The sequence below is a fragment of the Camelina sativa genome, chromosome 12, assembly GCF_000633955.1.
Source record: "Camelina sativa cultivar DH55 chromosome 12, Cs, whole genome shotgun sequence".
In the NCBI taxonomy this organism is placed as follows: Eukaryota; Viridiplantae; Streptophyta; class Magnoliopsida; order Brassicales; family Brassicaceae; genus Camelina; species Camelina sativa.
Window position 1 is genome coordinate 10,343,321 of NC_025696.1, and position 24,053 is coordinate 10,367,373.

A 24,053-nucleotide genomic window follows, 5' to 3' on the forward strand; every position below is an offset into this window, starting at 1 on the left:
ACCTTTAAAACTTTTAAAACTTTAAAAACTTTTAAAAAACACTCAATGACCATTATTTACTTCTGATTTGACTGAAGTAGGTAATGGTTATTGCTTGATTTAAAGACTCTAACAACAAAAAACTTTTGAATTAATGATCCTCTTACCTTCTCTATATTACATCCAATCTCTAGTAAGCTTCTTCATTGTATAAGACCTTTCTTATATGCTTCTTCCAATCTCTAATAAGCTTCTTTCTTCTTTAAGACCTTTCGCGTAAGCTTCTTCCTTCTTTAATAAGTCCGATTGCTATGGCATCAAACAATACTCCTAACAGCCAGTCTCAATCCTATTTTAGCCTACTAAACTTCCCCTATGACAGCTTTGCTCCCAATGTAAACACTAGTTCGTCTCAAATCCCTGCTTTTAGTTCGCAACCTAGTTCAGTGCCAACTCAACCTCCTAGTCAATCAGAAGAGACAGCAGAACAGCGTAGGGAGAGACGGTTATAGTCTTCACAAGATGACCTAGTCCTGATAAGCGCCTGGTTAAACACATCGAAGGATGCAGTAGTTGGGAATGGCCAAAAGGCAGGGTCCTTTTGGAACCGTATAGGAGACTTTTACGGTACAAGTAGTCATGTACGTGGTGGTGCTGAGCCTAGGCTCCCTGAACAATGTAGACAAAGATGGCAAAAAATCAGTAAAGAGGTGAGCCAATTCTGTGGAGCTTTTGCGGAGGCAGAGGGTGAGAAAGCTAGTGGGATGAACGATGTATACGTTTTACAAAATGCTCACCAAATCTACACGAAGCTGTACAAGAAGAAGTTTGCTATGGAGTATGCGTGGATTGTGCTACGATTTGAACAGAAATGGGGAAACCTAGAGACTATGAACCCCACCCCAAAGACAACCAGTTCGAATAAAAGGAAAGCTGATGATGCTGCTGGATCGACAGGTTCTGTCGTTGGTGAGCACGAGAGCAGACCTCCGGGCATAAAGGCTACAAAAAAACTAAGGAACAAAGGCAAAGCTAAGGCTACACCATCTTTGGAGTTTAGTCAGATGTTTGAGTTAAAACAGAAGGACTTGGAGGGCATGAAACAACTCCAAAAGATGTCTATTCTTGACACTCTCATTGCCAAGAATGAAACCCTAGACGAAGATGAAAAAGCGCTTAAGAAGAAGCTAATGGCGGAATTGTTTTAACTTAGATGAAAACCCTCGAATGTTTGTTTAACTATGCTTGTTTGCTATGTTTTGTAATGAATACTATGCTTGTTTGTTTGATGGTGTAATCGTATGTTTCTTATGTTTTTAATGAATACTATGCTTGTTTCTTATGTTTGATGGTGTAATCGTTTGATGGTGTATTTAATGAATACCTTATGTTTATGGTATATGTTTCTTATATGTGTGTTTATGAATAATATGATTGTTTGCTTTGGTCTAAATATATGTTTTCGTTATGATGATGTTTAATAACTCAGTGTGTTTTCCTTTTCAGGTTGAACAAGTCATGGATTGTTTATACGACTATGGTATAAACAGCCCTTTAGACGGTAGCAGCGATTCATCAGAAGAGGAGGCCGAGACTTGTNTTTTTTAACAAAAGATCTTAACTACTGATTTTAGATTATTTTCCTAATATATTAAACCTAAGAACACCAAAAACTGTTTTGCCTATAAAGATGCCCTTAGGAGCCCATATCACCAGTATTAGACTATTAGTAAATAAATAGCTAAAATATGTAGATAGTCTCCTTTCCTGGCTATGTTCGTTTAGTCCGGATACACTCAGAACATAATATTAAATTTTTAATTTTGTAATGACTCAGCATTCACACCATCTCTTGAAGGATCTAAAGCAGCGATGCATGTCGGTTAAATGCGACATCGAAACAGAGCCATATTTATTATTATACTAATTATTCTGATAATTATTGTAATGTGTTGTTGTTACTTGTTACTGTTACCCCATTATCAACGCGGGCCTATGTATAATAATAATGCTAACGGAGGCCAATCAATAATAATGGTGTCTTTATTTATTTTTTTCCCTTTTTTTTATTAACCACGTGTTGTCTTAATTAATAATTTGTGGGCAAAATCATCATAAAGGTTATCAACATTAGATGAACACAGAGCATATATAAGTGCACGCAGGTACACTTACACAACCACACCACTAAGCCTACGTCCTCTTATTCAGCCCTAAAGTAGACAACTTCAGGTGATTTTTTCCGCCTTCTTAGCTCTTCATTTATGTTTTCTTGTTGTTTCGACGTTTCGTTATACATCATCTCCATTTTTCTTCTTTTTTCTTTTACATCATCTCCACTAGATATTGGAGGAATAGTTTTCCTAACCATTCTTGTTGTTGCCACAATTATACAGATTTTCTAACGGATGTTTTTCTTTTTACATTTTAAAACTAGATTAAGACCCGTGCTAGAGTACGGGTTGAAATTTATTTTATTTATATTATATTTTTTATATAAAATATAATTTATGTTATTGTTTTTAAAAGTTTTTTTTGATAAAACATTATGCAATAAAATCATATGCTATGAAAGTTTTTAAAAATACTTATTTTGTAGTTTTATATTGTTAATGATTCTATATAAGTATCCGTGCTATAACACTGGTTAAATTTTATTTCGTAATCTATCTTTGGTTAACGTTGTGGTTTATCGATAAAATTTGTGGAAAATAAATTTGTAATATTGTGTTTAAAAATCTTTGGAAACAACGTGATATAGGACTAAAAATTTACAAATATACAGTTTGGAATATTCATGATTTTATTTGTTACCATTAATATATCAATTATCAATTTGGAATATCCTTAATATTTAGGTTAAACATTAATATTAATATATGGATTAATCTATAACCTATTTGTAACCATTTGTAAACATTTATTAAAAATATAAAGTCTACAAAAACTATGTTGTTTACTTATCTTTTATTAAAAAAGGATAATTAAATTACCATATCATTTTTTATCTCTATATACTAGATTTATGGATTTATTATTTATTATCTATATACGAAGAGTTATTTTATGAAGAGTTAATGTATATCCTATACATAACCTATTAGTATGCATTTATAACCATTTATATTTTTTATAAAGTCTACAAAACTTAAGTTGTGTACTTCCCTTTTATTAAAAAGGAGATATATGTTACATATATATAAATACAATATAAAATTTAGAAATGGACTCGTTGCTATTTTATCCCTCATATTAATTCTCATGATATTATCTCAAAATCTCTCTCGATATATATATATATATATATATATATATATCGTTGTAGACTTGTAGTTACTTTATTTGAAGTTATACAAGACTAATGTATGATTATATAATAGTTTCTCTATTACCCTTTGGTTTGACTCTAATTCATTTGAACTAAACTAAACCACCGCGCTCTCACTCTCTTCTCGTCTTCTCTGATAAACTCGAGTGCTTTAACTTATGTTAGCTTCTCATCAAGGGAAATATGGTCACTGCAACCGCAACTTCTGTAGTGGCCGCGACCAAGCCACTGACCAAAGAAGATCTGATTGACTATCATGCTTCTGGCTGCAAACCAAAGGAAATGTGGAGGTACAAGTATGATCATCATCTCCTCTCTTTGCTTTATCAAACTAAATTATTTGCATCTCTTGGAATATTGGGTATTCAGAATAGGTACAGAACACGAGAAAATTGGTTTCGAGGTCAAGACCTTGCGCCCTATAAAATTTGAACAAATAACTGCACTGCTTAATGGTATTGCCGAGAGATATGATTGGGATAAGATGATGGAGGATGAAAGAATCATTGGTCTGAAACAGGTAACTAGCTCTCTTAGCTTAATCTCTTCTTTTTAAAATACTAAATACTGATAACAAATTTCATATGCTTTTTTGTTTGGCATTGATTATTACATTTCAGGGAATGAAAACCATAACACTAGAATATGGAGGCCAACTAGAGCTAAGTGGATTACCTCTAGAGACTGTGCACCAAATCAGTGATGAGCTCAATTCACATCTTAACCAGGTGAAAAATGTTGCTGAAGAAATGGAAATTGGTTTTTTAGGTATGGGCTATGAACCCAAATCTAGTCTCGAGGATGTCACCGTTGTGCGCAAGGTTCCTTCCTTTACTAACACATATACGTAGTTCTCATTATTTAATGTAGCCTACTCTAGCAATTGTGTTTTTTTTTTTTTCATGCGCAAAGTGTTTTTTTTTTATGAGCAGAGAAGGAATAAAATTGTAGCAGACCACTTAACCAGATCTACCTCATCAGGACCTGACGTGTTTTTGAGAACGTGCTCTGTTCAGGTCAATCTGGACTATAGCTCAGAAACCGATATGATCAAAAAGTTTCGGGCTAGTCTAGCTTTGCAACCTGTGAGATGCTAGTTCTTTTAATGCTAGTGGTTTTTGGACTCATACAAAGATTTTTCTTACTTTTTTTGGTTATATTTCTAATCAAACAGGTCGTGACTGCCATGTTCGCAAATTCCCCTTTTAGTAATGGAAAACCAAATGGGTTTGTAAGCGTGAGGAGGTTGGTTTCTACGTTACTCGTTAGTATATTAGTAAAAGCATATTCCCCTCTCTCGATCTGTCTTTCTCTCTCTCTCTCTCTCGTGTTCATTTTTCTAATATAAGTTTCTCATCTATTGACATGCTTTGACAGTCACAAATATTTAGGTTCCGATAAGAGCCGCACAGGGATGCTACCTTTTGTTTTCGATGACTCATTCGGGTGAGTGTAGAATTGCTTTTTTTCTTTCTAAAACTGTGATTCAACTTTTTCCTAAAACGTATGGTTAATCTTCATTATGTTAATATATATAGGTTTGAGCGATATGTCGAATACGCACTTGATTGTCCAATGTTGTTCTTAATTCGAAACAAAACCTATCTCAACTGTAAAGGAATGACATTTCGGGTCTACTTCTTCTTTATAAGAAAAAAATCATAAAGTTTTAAATCTTGATATCTTCTTGAGTCTGGTTATGATCTGAACATACTTCTTGACCTTTTCCAGGATTTCTTGACTGGGAAAATTTCTCATCTCTCTAATGAAAAACCTACCATTGACGACTGGGAAACTCATATAGGATCAATATGGCCGGAGGTTATTTACTTTGTTTCAAAACCACACCATTCAACTTCCTTGGTTCTTATTACGTTCAAAATCATTTTTCTTATGATTATGTTTTGTAATAACACTAATAGGTCCGGTTAAAGAAATACTTGGAGATGAGAGGTGCTGATGTAGGTCCATTGGGGATGTTATGTGCCCTACCAGCTTTTTGGGTAAATTACATTATCTTTTTACAAATATATAAAAATTCTTGTTTCGTGGGTTTATTTTAAATTGTATTTGAATCTCAGGTGGGTTTGCTATATGATGAAGACTCTCTCCAAACTACTCTCAATATGATAGATGACTGGACTCCTGAAGAATTAGAGATGCTTAGGACACAAGTAAACTTTGAAGAGAGAGCAAATACTTTACTTTTTGTCCAATTTAACGAAGTATTATAGTTTGATACCAATTATCATCTGGTTTCTATAGGTTCCAATCACTGGCCTAAAGACAATGTTTAGAGATAAGCCTTTGAAACATGTCGCAGAAGAAGTCCTAAAGCTAGCAAAGGTATATGTGTATCTGGTTTCTCCTTATAATGTGTAATATATACTGAAGTTATTTTGTTATTGTTCAGGATGGTTTGGAGCGTAGAGGGTACAATGAAACCGGTTTCTTGAATGCTGTCGCCGAGGTGGTTAGAACAGGTAATTTTTTGTTTCTCGGCCAGTCAACTGAAAATTTGCTAATTTTCTTGACAGAACTGTTAATACTTTTTCTCACTTAACTGAAAATAAGCTAATTATCTTGTTAAAACAGGGGTTACGCCTGCAGAGAAGCTCTTGGAGTTGTACAATGGAGACTGGGGGCAAAACGTAGATCATGTGTTCCGGGAATTGCGGTACTAGAAATGAACTGTGACCACGAGAACGTTCAAAAGCTCAATTATATAATTATATAAATAAAGTCTCATGGCATTTGAAAAATAAAACTTATCGTTGGTGTGCGAGGAGAAAAATAAATCTTTGTATGGAATAAAAACATTGTTGTAATTCATGGAATAAGAATATTATTGTTGTGATTGTTGTTAAAAAAAACATTGTTGTAATTTATGTTATTTTATTTGGAAGTTCCCTTAATCAAATGGTTGATCCAGTGTTTATTAGAATTTCTACATCTAGTCTCGTGAATTACAACAGTATTTGAGTCAACATTGAAAGTTTTGGAACATATAAATAGGTCTTCTTATTCCCCTTTCTAACCACAAGTAAAATAAAAAGTAAACTCATCTAGTTATAATTTTACTATTCTTCATATTAAGAATATTTATTCTCAATTGGTATCTTTCAACATGTTAAGAAGTTACAGTTTTGGAATTGTTCTAAGCATTATCAAACTTTATTACACGCACGGCCTCCGTAAAGAACAAAATGACCTACATGTATCCAAGACGATTCCTTTACGTCGAGCACTGGATAACAATAATTGTTGTTTGAAAACCCTTCTGTGTTCCCAACCCTTTTGTCGGTATTATAATTTTCATCCACAATCGTGATTAGGCGCATATAGGCGTCCTTCTCGGGAGTCAACTGTAGATCACCATTTCCCATTGGAGGACTTGGAAGTGAAGGGCTATAGACTTCACCACCCCATTCTATACCTGTACCATGATTTTCTTTGAATCTGCTTGCTGGCCAGAACCCAACTTCTTGCCATGAGGGCCCCATCAGCAGCCACCAATTCCCGTTGGCTTTGTCCTGTACTCAACAAAACCAAACTTAAAACAAATTCTTAATTTATAGATAAAAAAGCTTGTCATGGCTTTAGAGTTCAACCATATTTACATGTTACTATCCGTACCCCCTAGCTAGTATGATCGAATTTATGACTTTAATAGTTGGGGAAAAAAATGAGCACGAAAAAAGTGACCTTCTGTATGGCGATGTCATAATCTCTCTCATGGAGAATTAGACCAGGAGCAAAATCTTGGCTGACTAGTATCATCCCGGATCCGTCCGGACAGAAGTTATGAAAACATGGACGTCCTCCCGCCTATATTAAACCATATAACATGTGACTATTAATCATTTATTTATATATGGTATGGAAAAAAAAAATAAGATAGCTGCTCACATTTGTAAATACAAACAGCCGAATCCAAGCGTCTTTGTATAATTGTGGGTGTGACTAAAAATGAATAGACAATAAGAATCATGTATTTTGATAATAGAAAAGGATATAAAAAGCAGATCTAAATAAATCTACTTACGATCCGACCAACTTGAATGAATTCATTTCCGATTTGAAAGGTCATCCGACCAGAGGTGAATTGCATAGGTCCAGCCAGACAAGTGCCTCTATGCATATTCATAGATGCACCATTGTAAATCCTTGGTTTTCCTTTAGTCCGCACCACAGAAAAGTACTGAAAACAATGATTGAGAAAACTAACATTGTGATATGGCATAATTGTAATGTGCTCGGATAGTATCAATATCATAATTAAAGTTAATAGAAACCACTATTTTGCTATATTCAAATATAAATGTATCACAATATAGATAATATTAGAAATTCAATTACAATGTACAATTACTCATGGTTTTTCTTAGCAAAAAAAAATTACTTATGTTTTTAATGTCATCCGCCATATGTATGTATTACTATTCACGAAATATAAATCAAAACATTTACTGTTGGCAATAAGGTATATACATTTCAACGTGTTTAAACCCCTAAGCACTTAAATAATTGTTATCTATATATCTACTTAAAAAGGATTAGGACAATTATTTAATAGATAACATATGTGCAAACATATTCATTTCTCTTTCAACTATACCATCGGTCTTATTATTACGATGTTCTATTATGTTTGAGATTTCTTACTCATAAAATTAAAACTTAAAGAAAGCACTTACGTGATGACCTTCGTTGGAAAGCGTAGGTTGATAGGTACTTTTCCACGAACTTTGCGGATTATAATTCTCGTCATCAAATGATTTCATTCTTAAAAGATCGTCTTTGGTGGCTCGATATATGGGGACCGTGCCAATAGGGCAACCTACGCCATTTTCCCATAAGTGACCAAATGTTTTGTTACGAAGTACTGTCTCTCTTTTTACTTTTGATCCTTTAGGGTGTGATATCATACGCATCTGCACATCAAAATCCAATATCAGTTAAATAAATTAGTTGAGCCAATATTAGATTAGGACAAAACCCAACTGTTTTTTGTATATTTTACACAAAAAGTTTCTTAATTTCGTAACAGTAAAGATTATTCAGAAAAATAAATCATATCATTGCCATGCCAATTTCTTAATTACCATTGAGATCCTGGTTGAAATCCCCTATAATTAGAAAAACATACCTTATAGTGAAATGTGTGGTTCTTCATGGATGATTGGTCAAATCCTGGTTGTTTGTAAAAGTCCACGCATCCATACCGTTGACCAGAAATAGACTGTGGATTCATAAATAAGATAGTGATTATGTTTATATTATATAGATCCAAGGATTCTTAGGATAGTGATTCTAATGTTCATATATAATAAACACCTACAATTATTGTTTTAATATGGTGAGAAGATAAACCTTTATAATTTTGACAGCAGGTTTGTTGATATGCTTTAGTTTTTGCTCTATTTCAAAATCTTCAAAACTTTTTATTTTCTCAGCTGCTTCTACAATGTCATGGCGATGACCTTGACCCATCAAAATACTACAACATAGAATATAGCACAAGAAAGTCATCCACATTACTGGAAGGGGACACCCCAGTTTCATTTTCTTATATATAGAAAATGAGATAGTTTGTTTTTTCTTATATATAGAGAAAAGGAGCTAATTATTATGAAAGATTTGTTATAGTAATTTGAGAAAGATTGAAGAAGTCATTTGGCATATAATCACATTATCCCTATAAATGTAATATCTTTCTTTACATGTAACTGCGTATCCTTAACAATCTTGTACATTTGACTAAAATTTATGGTTGCTTTCTTGTAATTAAGTTTGAAACGTACATACATGTCAAACAAAGTCTCTCTATATCAAGTAATTTCCATCAATACATTAACGAGATTTAATGTCATCTTTAACGCAAACCTTCACAAGTCAAAGGAGGCTGAGTAATTTCCGTCAATCCATTTAAGAGTTTTACTGTTACCTTTGATGAAATTATTTAAACCCAACTCCGAATCATAATTAGGTGATTGGTCTGACCGGTACAACGGAACTTTCACGGATTGAATTTTATTTATATAGAAATTTTTAATATTTTTAAATTTAGATATGTTATATTAGGTTAAAATCATTTAATCATATAATTTTGAAATTCTAAATTTAACACATTGTTCAAAAATCATAATTTATTCTATCATATAACTTATTACATTTAATTCATTGTCTACTATGAGAGATTGGTTTTTTACAAAATCTCTCATATCTTACAAATTAAATTAATACCTAAAAACAATTACGGACCATTTGTCAAAATAAATCAGATCCTTATTTATATATATATATATATATATTTAGAGGGTGTATTCAACTTGATATTATAAATGATCTGTGTAAAATTTACAAATTTTATGTTATACAATTATAGATTTTCAAAGTCTGTTAAAATCTACTATTATTGAACTGATGATTTAAAAATCTACTTTAAAATCCACTGTTATTCAAAACAGTTTGTGGATTTGGATTTTAATATTTTTGTAGTGATTCTAGAGGATTTGGGAGAATTTGTTTAGTTAAAAATACATAAATCCAAATCTTATGGTTTTAAGTGGGATTTGAAAGAATCTTACAATAAATCATATCAACTTCCCTAAAATCATCAAATCATTTAAAATCTCATGAAAATTCAAATCACTTGGAATATTAAATTGAATACACACTCTTAATTTAAAAAAAATATTTACATTTTCATTTATCACAAACTTTAACAACAACTACAAAAATAAAATATATATCTTAATCTAATTATATTAATACGAACCTTTTGAGGTAGAATATCAAAATGTGCACACAAAGTATTTTCTTGCAATTTCTTAAATTTTTTGCACGTTCTTGTATCGCAAGTTTCTAAAGGTTGAAGGATTAGTTTTACATATGTGACTGGTCCAGTCTACATTCTCCAAGTTCTAAAAAAAAACAATGTTAGATTATGAAATGACAAAATATATCTATAACAAATATTGATATTGTCCAAGTTTTGCGATGTATGCTTGTTGGAGCCGTCATATGCGATGCAATGCTCTACCTCTATCCTCTTGGATCTTCTGGACGCTGGAGATACAAGGTATATGCTTTTACTTTAATGGCTAAAAATTAATTGATGTACATCAACTCTAGAGGTGTCGTTGGATCAACAAAATCCTTAGTTATTTTGAGCCAACAGATCCAAACGAAAATATAGAAAATGGCAGGATTTGTATCTGGCTAGCAAGTGTTGATGGAAGGATATGGTTCCTTTTTCTTTGTAAAGTAATCAACTGTTACAACGGTGGGCTAAAATTATCTCTTACCCGCCATATGATTCTTGTAGGTTTGGTTTGGTGAAGCGGACGGTGTTGTTTTGAGCTTCAAAATCGTGAGGGAAGGATGGATTGGATCTTCAACTGGTTTCATCAATACACTCGTCTGAGACAGGGGTTTGGACTTCCAAACGACTTCAATATCCTTGTCACATCCCTTATTCTTCTCGTATGAGCTTGAATGAGACCATTTTTCTTTCAACCTAAACAGATTTTCAGATTCATATTGCTCATGATTCTATTCTGAATCGGATCAATGTCACGTTATACCTCTCCCAGGCCGATCATGGTATTGCAATCTACACATTATACAACTTATACAAATTAAAGGAGTTAAATTATAGTATAGTTCACAATCAACTCCCAACTAGTCAAGTCAATTACTAGTTGTAGTATGTGTGGTATGGCCGCTTTGATGCCAATTCCCACAAATCAAAGAGTTATATATAGTTATATACATATCACAAACTACTGTTCATATAAATAAAGTTCTTTTATAGTTGTCAAAAAAAAAAAAACTTATATTATGTTGTACGTCAGACCTTCTCCAATGATATATTTCTTAAGAAGTTTGTTAGCAATATTTTAATTATAAAAAGCACAAAATCTTAAGCTAAAAACTTTTTGGAGATTATATTGTAAAATGTACCCTCCAATGGTAAAGTCCTAAACAAGTTTCTAAACCTGATATTTTCAAAAATTAGAGAACTTGTTTTACAAGCAACAAGCAAACAAAGCAAAACTATTTTAAATCTTTAGATATTAACTTACCTCACAAGCCATACATACAAAGACCTACGCAACTAGCAAGTGACGCCATGCTTTTTAGATGATTCAGAGTACAAAACATTACTTACGTCCCGGAAAAGGCTACAATTCCAGCAGTGAACAAGCCACCAAACTGAGCAAAAAAAGGAGATGTCAGCTTATCAACTAGCAAATAACACAAACCGGTGGCAAAAGATAGTTTTTCAGCTTAAAATTCACTTTATTAGCTAGACCGTAAACAAAATTTGAATTGGCGCAAGATAGAGTCCAAAATGGTGGAAGTCGATTCCAATTATCTAACGTCGACAATCTCCAAACCTAAAACACAACAAATTCAAGCACCAATACAATTAACTCTACATCAGAAAACATCAGGGGTGGAAGATCGCTTGAGGTAATGAGAGAAGCAATTGATATATCATGGTTTTTGTGGTTTTTAACCATGATATAACGAGTCTTGTAGTGTCTTTTCATTTGTTTTTAGATTGTTTTTGAGTCTTTACAGGTTTTTAGCATTAAAGGAGCAAAGTGGAGCAGTTTGGATCATTTTGGAGCAATAATCTGGAGGAAATCAGCTTGGAGTCGAATATGAGAGAGGGCATCGATCGACACTAGAGAGCATCGATCGACACCCGTGTTGCCAATGAGAAAAGAGCCAAATTAGGAAGTTTTACAAATCTGCCCCAAAGTTTTCCATAATTGCAAAACAAGTCCCTCACGTGTTTTAGGACATATAAATAGTGTTTTTAGGTTTTCTAAACCCCAAAAAGTTGTATTCTATCAAGTTTTATTTTTTTGCAACCCTGTGAGATTTTGAGAGCTTTTGGGAGAGAGATCTGAACTGCTTTGAGAGAAGAATTCTTAAACTCCTTCCTTACTCTTTTAATTTCAATTGCTTATTATTCAGAATTATGTCTTGTTCTTCATTGATTAAACTCCTTCCCGCTCGTGAACCCGGTGATAGAAGCTTCACAACAGTCCAGCTGCTCCTCACTTCTTACATCCGAGCAAAACCTCATCGATACACCAACTGGCTCTAGATCTGGACTAGCACCGGCACCACCTCTGTTTCCTTCCTACTGGATTTCGTTGATGGCAGGAGCTTCTCTTGGACCATCAGATGTGCCTTTTCCAGTGGGAACGTCGACAGCACACGGCAAGCTCCAAAGCTGGCGGAGGGTTCCCTCAAGTGTGCTACCGCCGCACGTCTCTCTGTTCTTGCAGAACAGCGGCAACCTTTTCTCCCATCACCTAACACCAGCAATCCTGGAGTTTGTGAGGATAGGCCTTGCTTATCCTTGTAGCCCATTAACGCCACTGTGTCCCATATCCAGGTCCGATCTCTTAATTGCCCTGCTTAGCCTTACTCAGATTTGTGTTTACTTGATAATGGTGAGACTGCTCTCCCATTCGGTCATAGGAACACTATCTTTAGAGAAGACTAGCTTACCTCTTTATCAAAACCGTTTGGATATTGCACTTTGCTTGTCATCAGTTGCAAACCTATTGTCGAATTTATATGGAGTCGATTCTGTCTCGAACATTGTGTGCTGTGTTGCTTTCAAAGCCACTGTCCTACACCCTGACCTTGAACCGAGTATGAACCCTCCCAGCTCCATTGTTGATAAGTCTATATCACGCTCAACCTCTCTAACACCCATTACCTCTGCTTGGTCAAGTCGAGTAACCCTCGGTAGCCACTAGACTGTAAGCTTGGGTCTGTTGATAATTTTCAAAGCCAAACCGGCTACAAGCTTTGTGTGGATTTCCTTAACCTCCATGGCTTTGAGCTTCATGTGAGGGAGGACCCACCTGCTCTGTTACGGTTTGATGCCCATTCTCTGCGAACCCTGGTTGTAGCTTCAGCTAAATTCATGAGGTCTATCTCTAACATATTGAAAGATTCCGCTCTTATGCTTATGATCCCTCTCCTGCTGGCGAGAAGCCCTCCATCTGTTCCCTCTATGGAACACCCTTTTACAAGCTCGAATGTGTTATCCGCTAGAGCCGTTCATGATCACCTGTTGGTCAAGGATCTCGTGAAGCTTGGCTTCAAAGACGAATCCACAGTTCCAGTAGAATTTTCAAATATTGTAAGACTTTCTAAAGTTGGAAATCTCTTTGTTAAGCTCATGGAGCTCCTATCCTTTTGTTTCTTTGTTTATGTTATCTCTTGTTGTAAGAACTCACCTCTTTTTGAGGCTTCAGCTTAATTGAAAGCTTTGGTTTGACAAAAAAAAAAAGTTCTTCATTGATTATGTCTGAGTAATTTGTTTGTTAGATTTAGGGTTTTTCACAGGGATTTTATGAATTATTAGATATGTTTATTTAGGATTCATTATCTTTCTAGATCTTCATCTTAGGCTGTTCTTCATATTAATTCTTGATTGATCACCTAGAATTAATACTTTAGGAAAATAAATTGATATGAGAATATAATTGATTTTCCTGACAAAAACCTTTTGATGAGCAAAATTATTTCTTGCAAAGAGATTTGATTTAATAATTTTGTGAACAGTCTAAACCTGATTTTATTGCTGATTTTTAACCTAGAATTTTACAAAGAGATTTGGATTTTCTGGTTTTAAATTTAGATATTATTTGCAGTGAGAACTGATTTAATTTACAAAAGTGTTTAGAGTTCTAGATCTGTTCTTAATTGTTTGAATCCTAATTTATTGATTGATTTAATATTTCATAATTTCCTGAGAAATTCCCTAGGCCTAGCTTTTTGATCTTCTGAATTTACAACAGCTTTTATTTAATATTTTGCATTGCTTTTATTTTAATTCAATTTAATCTGTTTAGCTTAATTATAAAACTCTATAATTTATTGTGTAGTCTTGAGTCCTTGTGGAATTCGACCCCTAAGTACTGCATTGACCTCTTAATTTGAGAGAGTAGCTCTAGGGTTAATTTGAGCATATCAAATTTTGGCGCCGTTGCCGGGGACTCTTTTGATCTACCATTAGATTTGAGTTTTAGATTTTGTCTAAATTTTTCTTTTTATTTTCTACTTACACGTTTTTGTTTTTCTTCTCTTTGGTGTTTCAGGTGCATGCCTCCTAGACCTCACACAAGGAGCAACAAGTCTGGTCCTACTGTGAATTTGTCAAACCAAGAGTTAGGAAAACTTGAGCGTGAGAACAGAAAGGCAGCCAAATCTCTAAAGATGGTTAATACTATCATTCTGATGCGAGATGAGGATGGTGCTTTGAGGGATCAAGAGGGCCACTTGCGCAATGAGCAGGGCCAAAAGATTGATGTTGAGGGCAATGTGATTGCTGAAATTGCTGTTGTCGACGAACCAGCTGATGGTGTCGACGGTGTCGATCGACACCAACAAGAGGGTATCGATCGACACCCCCTTCCTGCAGACGGACGTGGAGCTGCCAACCACGTACAGAACCCAGTTCGACGACAGGAGCAGAACCGGGACTTGATCAGGACCATTGCTGACTACAACCGGGCTGATCTTATGTATGAGAACCGGTCTGCAATTGTTCCTCCACCATTCCAGAGGAATGACTTTGAGCTGAAGCCTGCTTACTTTCAACTGGTTGGACAGAGACCTTTCTCTGCTCTGCCCCATGAGAAGCCTCTGGACCATATTGAGCATTTTGAGGATCTTGTGACCAGTATCAAGGCTAATGGAGTGACTGAGGATTTCATATTCTGCAAGCTCTTCCCATACTCACTTGCAGGAGAGGCATCTCAGTGGTTGAAGCAGTTGCCAGCTGGATCTCTGACAAACTGGCATGATATCAAGGTGGCTTTCCTCAACCATTTCTATGATGATGCAATGTCAGATGAGCTGAGAGTCAAGATCTCTTCATTCAAGCAAGGACATGATGAAGCTTTCAAGGCAGCTTGGGTGAGGTTCAAAGCTTATCAAAGAGACTGTCCACACCATGGTTTTTCAAGGGTACAACTGTTGAGTATCTTCTTTAGAGGGTGTGACTGGAAGTATCAGTTAGCTTTAGATGCTGCAAGTCATGGGAACTTCAAGACAAGATTTCCAGAAGATGCAGAAGTTTTGATTGAGAATTTGGCTTCTAGCAATAGCACTAAAAGAGCTGATGCTGAAAGAAAGAGACTGCATGGAGAGTTTGATGCAAATCAGCTAGCTTCTGTTAGTGCTAAGCTTGATTCAGTGCACAATCTTCTTGTGGGAAAGAAGTCAGTCCAATTTGCTGCTGAAGTTGAGACGTTTGAGCCAGAGCCAGAGAATTCAGAGGAGAATGTCAACTATGTGTATGGAGCTGGGTATCAGGGACAGAGATTCGGTAATCAGCAAGGAAACAGACCTTACAATGGTGACCAGAAGCAGCAACAGAACAATGGCTATACAAGAACCTATGGGAATTCATCTTATCAGTCTCCACCTCCTAAGACTTCTTCTGAGAGTAGAATGGAGGCCATGCTTGAGCAGCTTCTACAAGGTCAAGAGAATTTGACAGTGACATTCAATGGAAAGATTGACAATGTCTACACTGAACTGAATGGGAAGATAGAAGCATTGAATGTTCATGTTAAGAAGCTGGAGGTTCAAGTTGCACAGACTGCTGGGTCTGTCAAAAGGCAAGAGAATTATCTTCCAGCAAGAACTGAGTCAAACCCCAGACATGCTTGCAATGCCATATCAGTGAGAGATGAAGATGATGGTGAAATTGTTTCTGCAGAACAAGGAGAAAAATCAGCCAATCTGTCGGATCCAGATGATAGTGTCGATCGACACCACCTGCGTGTCGGTCGATACCCATCTCAGTCAGATGCGGAAAACACAAAATCTCAGGTTCCAGCTGTTGTTGAAAGGGTCTACNTCTCCAAGTCAAAAACCTATTCCCAAAAAGAAGAGTCATCAATCCACACTCCAGAGCCCTCAGGTAAGGCCAAGGTATGCATCTTCTTCTCCTAAACTTCCTCCTATNACTTGATGCAGTGAAGCTTTCACCACCACTTAAGCGCTATGTCAAGAGAATGGTATCCAATGGTTTGAGCCCTGAAGAAGGAGCATTGCTAACTAAGGATGTTAGTGCAATTCTGTTGAACCAGCCTGTTCAGAGGAAGAAAGAGAGAAAGCAGGAGGTAGTTGTCTCTAAGGAAGTGAGTGCAATCATTCAATGTAGATCTGCTAAGAAGTTACCAGATCCTGGAAGCTTTGTACTTGATTGCTCAATCTCAGCAGGAAGGTTTTCTCACTCACTTTGTGACCTTGGCTCTAGCATCAACTTGATGCCACATTCTGTTGCTGTGAGACTTGGGATGACAGAATTCAAGCCAACTCAGATTTCTCTAATCCTAGCTGATCGCTCCCGAAGAACTCCTGAAGGTGTTTTAGAGGATATTCCAGTTAAGGTTGGCAACTTCATGATTCCCACTGACTTTGTGGTGCTGAAGTATGATCAAGAGCCTAAAGATCCTCTCATCTTAGGAAGATCTTTCTTGGCTACAGCTGGTGCCATCATTGATGTGCAGAAGGGACACATAGCACTGAATGTGGATGGTTTGAGTTTGAATTTTGAGATGGATAAGCTGAGGAGGGCTCCTACTATTGATGGACAGACTTTTTCTGTTGAAAAAGTTTCTGCAACACGAGCATCAGGCTCAGTGTCGATCGATGCCACCAAGAGGGTATCGATCGACACCCCTCCACGACCGCGACAAAGCTTGTCCAAAACTGATGCTCCAAGTCAGAAACCTGTTCCCAAACAGAAGAGTCATCAATCCACACTCCAGAGCCCTCAGGTAAGGCCAAGGTATGCATCTTCTTCTCCTAAACTTCCTCCTATCATCAACAAGAATTTCAAAGAGATAAAAACTGTTTTGCAGTTAACCAAGCCACGAGATTATCGTAGAGCGCTTGTTTCTTCTGTTGATGATTTTGCAGGACAGAAAAGATACCCTCCCATACCTAAGTCCCGCCCTGGTCCTGTTCCTCACATCCTTGGCAGACCTCATGCACCTAAAGCTTATACACCACCTTGGATGAAGAGGACTTCAATGCCATGTTCTGCTCCTCCGGATGCCTGAGCTCCAACACAGTCAAGCTAATGACTGAAAACAAGCGCTTAGTGGGAGGCAACCCACTGGTAGGTTTTTCTTTTTCTTTTGATTTTGATTTTTATTTATTTTATTTTTATTTTTGCTTTCCTCTTACTTGATAACACTGGGGACAGTGTTGTTTAAGTCTGGGGGAGGTTAGTTACTAACTATGTTTTCTGTTTTTGAGTTTCAGTTGTGTCAGTCAAAACCATAAAGTTTGAGTCAAATTTTTCAAAATTTTTCTTTTTGTCTTTGGGAATTATGATCTTGATTAATGATTTCTCTTATTTGGCTAACACTCTAATGATTATTTGTTTATGCTTGATCTCAGAACTGAAGCTTAGAAAGACTATGAGCCTTATCAACAATCCTGAAAGCCCTTATTCAATGGATATCTGATTGATCTAACGTTGTCTCAACTTTTATCAGGATTTTAACCGGACTTAATCTCTTACTTTGGGGTTGGAAATCAGTGGACTAGACTTCTTCTTCAGGCCATACAAGACAATGCAATTTTTCAAAGTATGTCTCCCCTCTCTCTTCCCTTCAGTGCTTTAAAAAAAAAAAAAAGAGAATAAAAGATGAGATGATTTTGATCAGTTTAGAGAGGTAGGTAAATTACCTGTGACCTCATTATTCTACTCTTGAGTCAAATGATCACACAAAGCTTGGAAGCGAGGGGTAGGTAAATTACCGATGACCCCGGTATTCGCTTACACCTTTGATTAAGAAAAAAAAAAAGAAAAAAATTATGGAAGTGAGAAAAGGGAGAGGAAAGGAGATGTAAGAAGAATGTCTTGGCCTGAAGAGAGTCCATATGCCACTGATCAATACACCAAGGTAAGAACTCACATGTATTTGCTTTAATTTATGTAATGAGATGACAATGGTGAGATTAGAGATTCCTAAGGATTGTGGGATTTGAGTAAGGAATGTTGATGCTTATCATGGTTGAGTATAAGAAGTAAGTTCTTGAGTCAGGTAAATGAAGAGTGCGAATAAGAATCATCATGCAGTTGAGTGAGTTCCCTGTTTTCAAACCTCTTTCACATGTCTAAGCTTATGTTTTGCTTGAGGGCAAGCAAAGGCTAAGTCTGGGGGAGTTGATATATCATGGTTTTTGTGGTTTTTAACCATGATATAAGGAGTCTTTTAGTGTCTTTTCATTTGTTTCTAGATTGTTTTTGAGTCTTTACAGGTTTTTAGCATGAAAGGAGCAAAGTGGAGCAGTTTGGATCATTTTGGAGCAATAATCTGGAGGAAATCAGCTTGGAGTCGAATATGAGAGAGGGCATCGATCGACACTAGAGAGCATCGATCGACACCCTTGTTGCCAACGAGAAAAGAGCCAAATTAGGAAGTTTTACAAATCTGCCCCAAAGTTTTCCATAATTGCAAAACAAGTCCCTGACGTATTTTAGGACATATACTATTAAGCATCAATCAAGGATCAATCATCATCAATGATTACGATCAATCACTAACTAGCTAATCTCAAGGATTCTCCAAGATCAATCATCATCAATGATTAAATCAATCTCTCATTAGTTAGTATCTTCCAATTATGTAAATAGTATCATGTCATTACTTTCTCTAGGATTGTCTTTGTGTATATAAGTCGATCATTGTACTCAATAATAATCTATCAGTTCATACAAACGTTTACATGGTATCAAGAGCCACTCACGATCCATAAATTTTATTTTACAGAATAAAAAAAAAAATTTCTTTTCTATCTCTCTTCTCGACGCCATGGCTGCAACTCCTTCTGTCACTGATGTCCTTCTCACAACCGATGGTGCTCTTCTAACGATCAACATGTCCAACGTTACCAAACTGCTTCCCACAAATTATCTCATGTGGAAGCTACAAGTACGTGCTCTTGTCGCTGGCTACGGCTTACTTGGTTACCTTGATGGTTCCGCGGCGATTGCACCACCCACAACCACCGTCAATAACGTTGTTGTCCCGAACCCAGCTCTTGCAATCTGGATACGACAAGATAATCTTCTCTACAGTCCCTCCTCAGTTCGATGTCTCTCTCTGTTCAGCCTCTTCTCTCCAGGACAACCTCCTCTGCTGAGATCTGGTCCACTCTTGACGCCACCTACGCGAAGCCGAGCCGTGGTCACATCCAACAACTCCGTGATCAGTTGAAAGTCTGGAAGAAGGCTGATCGAACAATCGATGAGTATTTTCAAGGTCTCACCACACGCTTTGACACCCTTGCCAATATTGGTAAGCCTTTGGATCATGAAGAACAAATTGAATTTATTCTTGATGGTCTATCTGAAGACTATCGTCCCATCATTGATCAAATTGAGAGTCGTGACGTCCCACCTCCTCTCACGTATATTCATGAACGCTTGCTTAACCGAGAAGCTAAGCTTCTCTCTGCCGCTGCTGCTGTTCCCTCGCTTCTTCCTGTCACTGCCAATCTCGCCACGCAACGCAACAACAACACAAACTACAACAACAATCGCAACAACAACAACAATCACAACAACAACAACAATTGCAACAACAACTCCTCGTCTCGGTCATGGCACTCCGACAATAACAACAATCGCAACTCTCATCCCTATCAAGGCCGATGTCAATTTTGCAATGTTCAAGGTCACTCAGCGAAACGATGTCCTCAGCTCCTTAATCGTCTCCAGTCCACTGGGTCCTCCCAGACCAGTCCGTTTACCCCATGGCAACCTCGCGCTAACTTGGCCATCGGTTCCTCATCCAACTCTGATCCATGGATTATGGACAGCGGGGCCACTCATCATCTTACGGCTGATCTCCAAAACCTATCCTTGCATCAACCATATAATGGTGGTGAAGATGTTTTGATTGGTGATGGTTCTGGCATCCCCATCACTCATACGGGTTCAACTTTTCTTCCAACTCACTCTAAACCTTTTGAATTGAAGAATGTTTTATGTGTTCCAAATATTCACAAAAACCTCATTTCGGTGTACCATCTTTGTAATGCTAATCAAGTATCGGTGGAATTCTTTCCTGCTTATTTTCAGGTGAAGGATCTCAGCACGGGGGTTCCATTGCTTCTAGGCCGAACTAAAAATGATTTGTACGAGTGGCCGCTATCGAAGTCTCATATTGTGGCGTTGTATGCATCTCCTGGTCCAAAGACGACACTCTCCTCATGGCACAATCGTCTCGGCCATCCATCTATCTCTATTTTACAGAAGCTAGTCTCCGATTACTCTTTACCTTTGTCTTCTACCAATGCTCCTATGTCTTGTTCGGAGTGTTTGATTAATAAAACGCACAAGTTGCCTTTTGCTTCCTCAACAATCTCTTCAACACGACCGCTACAATATATTTTTACTGATGTGTGGACGTCCCCTGTTGTATCTAGTGACAACTATAAGTATTATCTCATACTTGTTGATCACTATACACGGTACACGTGGTTCTATCCTATGCGGAATAAGTCTGATGTTCGTGATATCTTTACCGTCTTCAAAGCTCTTGTCGAGAATCGGTTCATGGAGAAAATACAAACCTTGTATTCTGACAATGGTGGAGAATATATTGCCCTGCGACATTACCTCTCCATTCATGGCATCGCTCATTTCACCTCACCACCTCACACCCCGGAACACAATGGGATCTCTGAACGCAAGCACCGTCATATTGTCGAGACAGGTCTAACACTACTTTCACAAGCCTCCATGCCTATGCGATACTAGTCTTATGCTTTCTCCACTGCCGTGTACCTCATAAATCGACTTCCAACACCGCTTCTAGGAAACACATCACCCTACAAGAAACTCTTCACCACAGAACCAAATTACACCAAGCTACGTGTTTTTGGATGTGCTTGCTTCCCATGGCTGCGTCCTTATGCTACCCACAAACTCGCTGCTCGTTCTCGTCTATGTGCTTTTCTTGGATATTCCTCGACTCAAAGTGCGTATTATTGCCTTGACCTCTCCTCTGGCCATGTATACACGTCACGCCATGTGCAGTTTCTTGAGTCTGAATTCCCGTTTCGCTCATCGACCTCATCTTCGGTTACATCTGACTCTGTTTCTCCCGCCTTTTCACCACTCGTACAATCATTACCCCCGTGCTCCGACCTTCACTCGCCTTCCATGGTCTCGTCATCATCATCGACTCCTCCTCTTCCCGCTACTGCTACTCCGCCTCATTCTTCTTCGACTGTTGCCACATCTTCATCGTCGGGTTCTCAGGTAAGCGATTCTATCTCTTCTTCTCCTCCTTCGTCTTCTCCCTCTTCCGCTGAGCAAACTGCTCCCACTGAAAATGGGCCGCAACCCACGGCCCAGAAGTTACAACCTCCTCAAACTTTGGCCCAAAATCCAAATAGCTCTCACCAGCCCCAAACACCAAATTCAGACTCACCGGTACATCCCCAAAATTCAACCACTGACCAAAGTAACACTGAAACACAATCCCCTACCCGGTCTAATTCATCTTCGTCATCGTCCGCTTCACCGCCGGTCGCACCAATTGCTCCACCGCCGGTTAATCAACCTGCTCCACCGCCTCCTGCCAATAATCATCCTATGTCTACACGCGCAAAGGTTGGTATCATCAAACCAAACAAGCATTACTTACTCATGGTATCTCTTGCTTCCTCTGCTAGTGAACCTCGTACAGCGATTCAAGCATTCAAACATGATAAATGGAGACATGCTGCGACAGCCGAGATCAACGCCCAAATCCGTAATCATACATGGGATTTAGTCCCGCCGCCTCCACCTAATGTCACTATAGTCGGTTGTCGTTGGATTTTCACCACAAAGTATCACTCCGATGGATCCGTCAGCCGCTATAAAGCTAGGTTAGTCGCCAAGGCTATACTCAACAACATGGTCTCGACTATGAGGAGACATTCAGCCCGGTTATTAAGTCTACCACGATTCGCATTGTTCTCGGCATCGCGGTTGACTGTGATTGGGTTATCCGGCAACTTGATGTCAACAACGCCTTCCTCCAAGGTCGTTTAACGGAAGAGGTATACATGTCTCAACCTCCAGGTTTTGTGGATTCCGATAAACCTCATCATGTTTGCAAACTTCGGAAGGCCATATATGGTCTTAAGCAAGCCCCTCGCGCCTGGTATACGGAACTACGAAACTATCTCCTCTCCGTTGGTTTTGTCAATTCACTAGCAGATACGTCCTTGTTCATTCTGCCGTGGTCGTTCCATACTGTATATGATGGTGTATGTCGATGACATAATTGTCACTGGAAATGATAATGTTCTTCTCTCGCTGATGTTGGAAAGTTTAGCCACACGGTTCTCTGTCAAAGATCATGAACCATTGTCCTACTTTCTTGGCATCGAAGCAACAAGAACGGCTGCGGGATTGCATTTGAATCAGCGGAAGTATACTCTTGATCTCCTTGCACGCACAAATATTCTCAATGCTAAGCCTGTTCAAACTCCCATGGCCACTAGTCCGAAGCTTACACTTCTCTCTGGTTCTAAGTTGAGTGATCCAAAGGAGTATCGCAGTGTAGTAGGGAGTTTACAATATTTGGGATTTACACGGCCTGACATATCATATGCAGTAAATCGTTTGTCCCAATACATGCATGCTCCGACTACGGCTCATTGGCAGGCGGTCAAACGTTTACTTAGGTATCTTTGTGGGACGTTTACTCATGGTATATTTCTCCGTCGACATAATTCTCTTTCTCTTCATGCCTACTCGGATGCTGATTGGGCTGGGGACTCTGATGACTACGTCTCCACCAATGCTTATGTTGTTTACTTAGGTCACAATCCCATCTCCTGGTCTTCAAAGAAACAACGAGGCGTGGCTCGTTCTTCCACCGAAGCTGAGTATCGCTCAGTTGCCAACACCACTTCTGAGTTAATTTGGGTTTGTTCCTTACTTCAAGAACTAGGCATCCGACTACCACAAGCTCCAACCGTGTACTGTGACAATATGGGAGCGACGTACTTATGTGCGAATCCGGTATTCCACTCCCGAATGAAACATATTGCTTTGGATTACCACTTTATTCGAGATCAAGTTCAATCAGGAGTGGTTCGTGTGGTTCATGTCAACACCAAGGATCAGTTAGCCGATGCTCTAACGAAACCTCTCTCACGGCCTACCTTCACGTTGCTCACCAACAAGATTGGAGTTACGCCAAGCCCCTCCATCTTGAGGGGGTGTATTAAGCATCAATCAAGGATCAATCATCATCAATGATTACGATCAATCACTAACTAGCTAATCTCAAGGATTCTCCAAGATCAATCATCGTCAATGATTAAATCAATCTCTCATTAGTCAGTATCTTCCAATTATGTAAATAGTATCATGTCATTACGTTTACATATACATAGTGTTTTTAGGTTTTCCAAACCCCAAAAAGTTGTATTCTATCAAGTTTTATTTTTTTGCAACCCTGTGAGATTTTGAGAGCTTTTGGGAGAGAGATCTGAACTGCTTTGAGAGAAGAATTCTTAAACTCCTTCCTTACTCTTTTAATTTCAATTGCTTATTATTCAGAATTATGTATTGTTCTTCATTGATTATGTCTGAGTAATTTGTTTGTTAGGTTTAGGGTTTTTCACAGGGATTTTATGAATTATTAGATCTGTTTATTTAGGATTC

The 24,053-nt window shown here is 37.6% G+C and overlaps 4 protein-coding genes across 5 annotated transcripts; 3 read left to right on the plus strand and 1 right to left on the minus strand.

The window, feature by feature from the left end:
• On the plus strand, positions 291-1,187 carry LOC104733365 (glutathione S-transferase T3-like). The gene is made up of 2 exons (XM_010452947.1): positions 291-374; positions 543-1,187. Exons 1-2 carry the CDS (start codon positions 291-293, stop codon positions 1,185-1,187), a joined length of 729 nt encoding a protein of 242 aa, XP_010451249.1.
• LOC104731180 (glutamate--cysteine ligase, chloroplastic) lies at positions 2,135-6,245 on the plus strand. 2 transcript variants are annotated; one of them, XM_010450471.1, is made up of 14 exons: positions 2,135-2,211; positions 3,473-3,597; positions 3,677-3,827; positions 3,928-4,128; positions 4,240-4,392; positions 4,482-4,552; positions 4,685-4,753; positions 4,846-4,939; positions 5,039-5,128; positions 5,230-5,310; positions 5,389-5,481; positions 5,573-5,653; positions 5,721-5,790; positions 5,903-6,245. In XM_010450471.1, exons 2-14 carry the CDS (start codon positions 3,491-3,493, stop codon positions 5,989-5,991), a joined length of 1,350 nt encoding a protein of 449 aa, XP_010448773.1. In that variant the 5' UTR covers positions 2,135-2,211; positions 3,473-3,490; the 3' UTR covers positions 5,992-6,245. The 2 variants fall into 2 exon arrangements, with proteins under 2 accessions (XP_010448773.1, XP_010448774.1); XM_010450472.1 differs by having other exon boundaries at positions 3,485-3,597.
• On the minus strand, positions 6,475-8,925 carry LOC104733367. Its single transcript, XM_010452948.1, has 7 exons — positions 8,681-8,925; positions 8,457-8,549; positions 8,005-8,241; positions 7,353-7,508; positions 7,217-7,270; positions 7,013-7,135; positions 6,475-6,840 (listed from the first exon to the last, which is right to left on the minus strand). The coding sequence occupies exons 1-7, from the start codon at positions 8,870-8,872 to the stop codon at positions 6,475-6,477; spliced, it is 1,221 nt and encodes a 406-aa protein (XP_010451250.1). The 5' UTR covers positions 8,873-8,925.
• LOC109127923 (uncharacterized mitochondrial protein AtMg00810-like) lies at positions 22,641-23,645 on the plus strand. Its single transcript, XM_019233523.1, has one exon. The coding sequence runs from the start codon at positions 22,641-22,643 to the stop codon at positions 23,643-23,645; it is 1,005 nt and encodes a 334-aa protein (XP_019089068.1).

What these genes read in the sequence shown, in the direction of transcription:
- LOC104733367 (XM_010452948.1), bottom strand. Translation starts at nt 8,872, where the DNA reads ATGAAACTGGGGTGTCCCCTTCCAGTAATGTGGATGACTTTCTTGTGC. An exon ending in TTTCCAACGAAGGTCATCAC is followed by an intron (nt 7,509 to 8,004) that starts GTAAGTGCTTTC and finishes CATTGTTTTCAG; the next exon opens with TACTTTTCTGTGGTGCGGAC. An exon ending in TCATTCAAGTTGGTCGGATC is followed by an intron (nt 7,271 to 7,352) that starts GTAAGTAGATTT and finishes ATTCATTTTTAG; the next exon opens with TCACACCCACAATTATACAA.
- LOC104731180 (XM_010450471.1), top strand. Translation starts at nt 3,491, where the DNA reads ATGGTCACTGCAACCGCAACTTCTGTAGTGGCCGCGACCAAGCCACTG. An exon ending in AAACCAAAGGAAATGTGGAG is followed by an intron (nt 3,598 to 3,676) that starts GTACAAGTATGA and finishes TTGGGTATTCAG; the next exon opens with AATAGGTACAGAACACGAGA. An exon ending in GTGCCCTACCAGCTTTTTGG is followed by an intron (nt 5,311 to 5,388) that starts GTAAATTACATT and finishes TTTGAATCTCAG; the next exon opens with GTGGGTTTGCTATATGATGA.
- LOC109127923 (XM_019233523.1), top strand. Translation starts at nt 22,641, where the DNA reads ATGGTGTATGTCGATGACATAATTGTCACTGGAAATGATAATGTTCTT.
- LOC104733365 (XM_010452947.1), top strand. Translation starts at nt 291, where the DNA reads ATGGCATCAAACAATACTCCTAACAGCCAGTCTCAATCCTATTTTAGC. An exon ending in ATGACAGCTTTGCTCCCAAT is followed by an intron (nt 375 to 542) that starts GTAAACACTAGT and finishes AACACATCGAAG; the next exon opens with GATGCAGTAGTTGGGAATGG.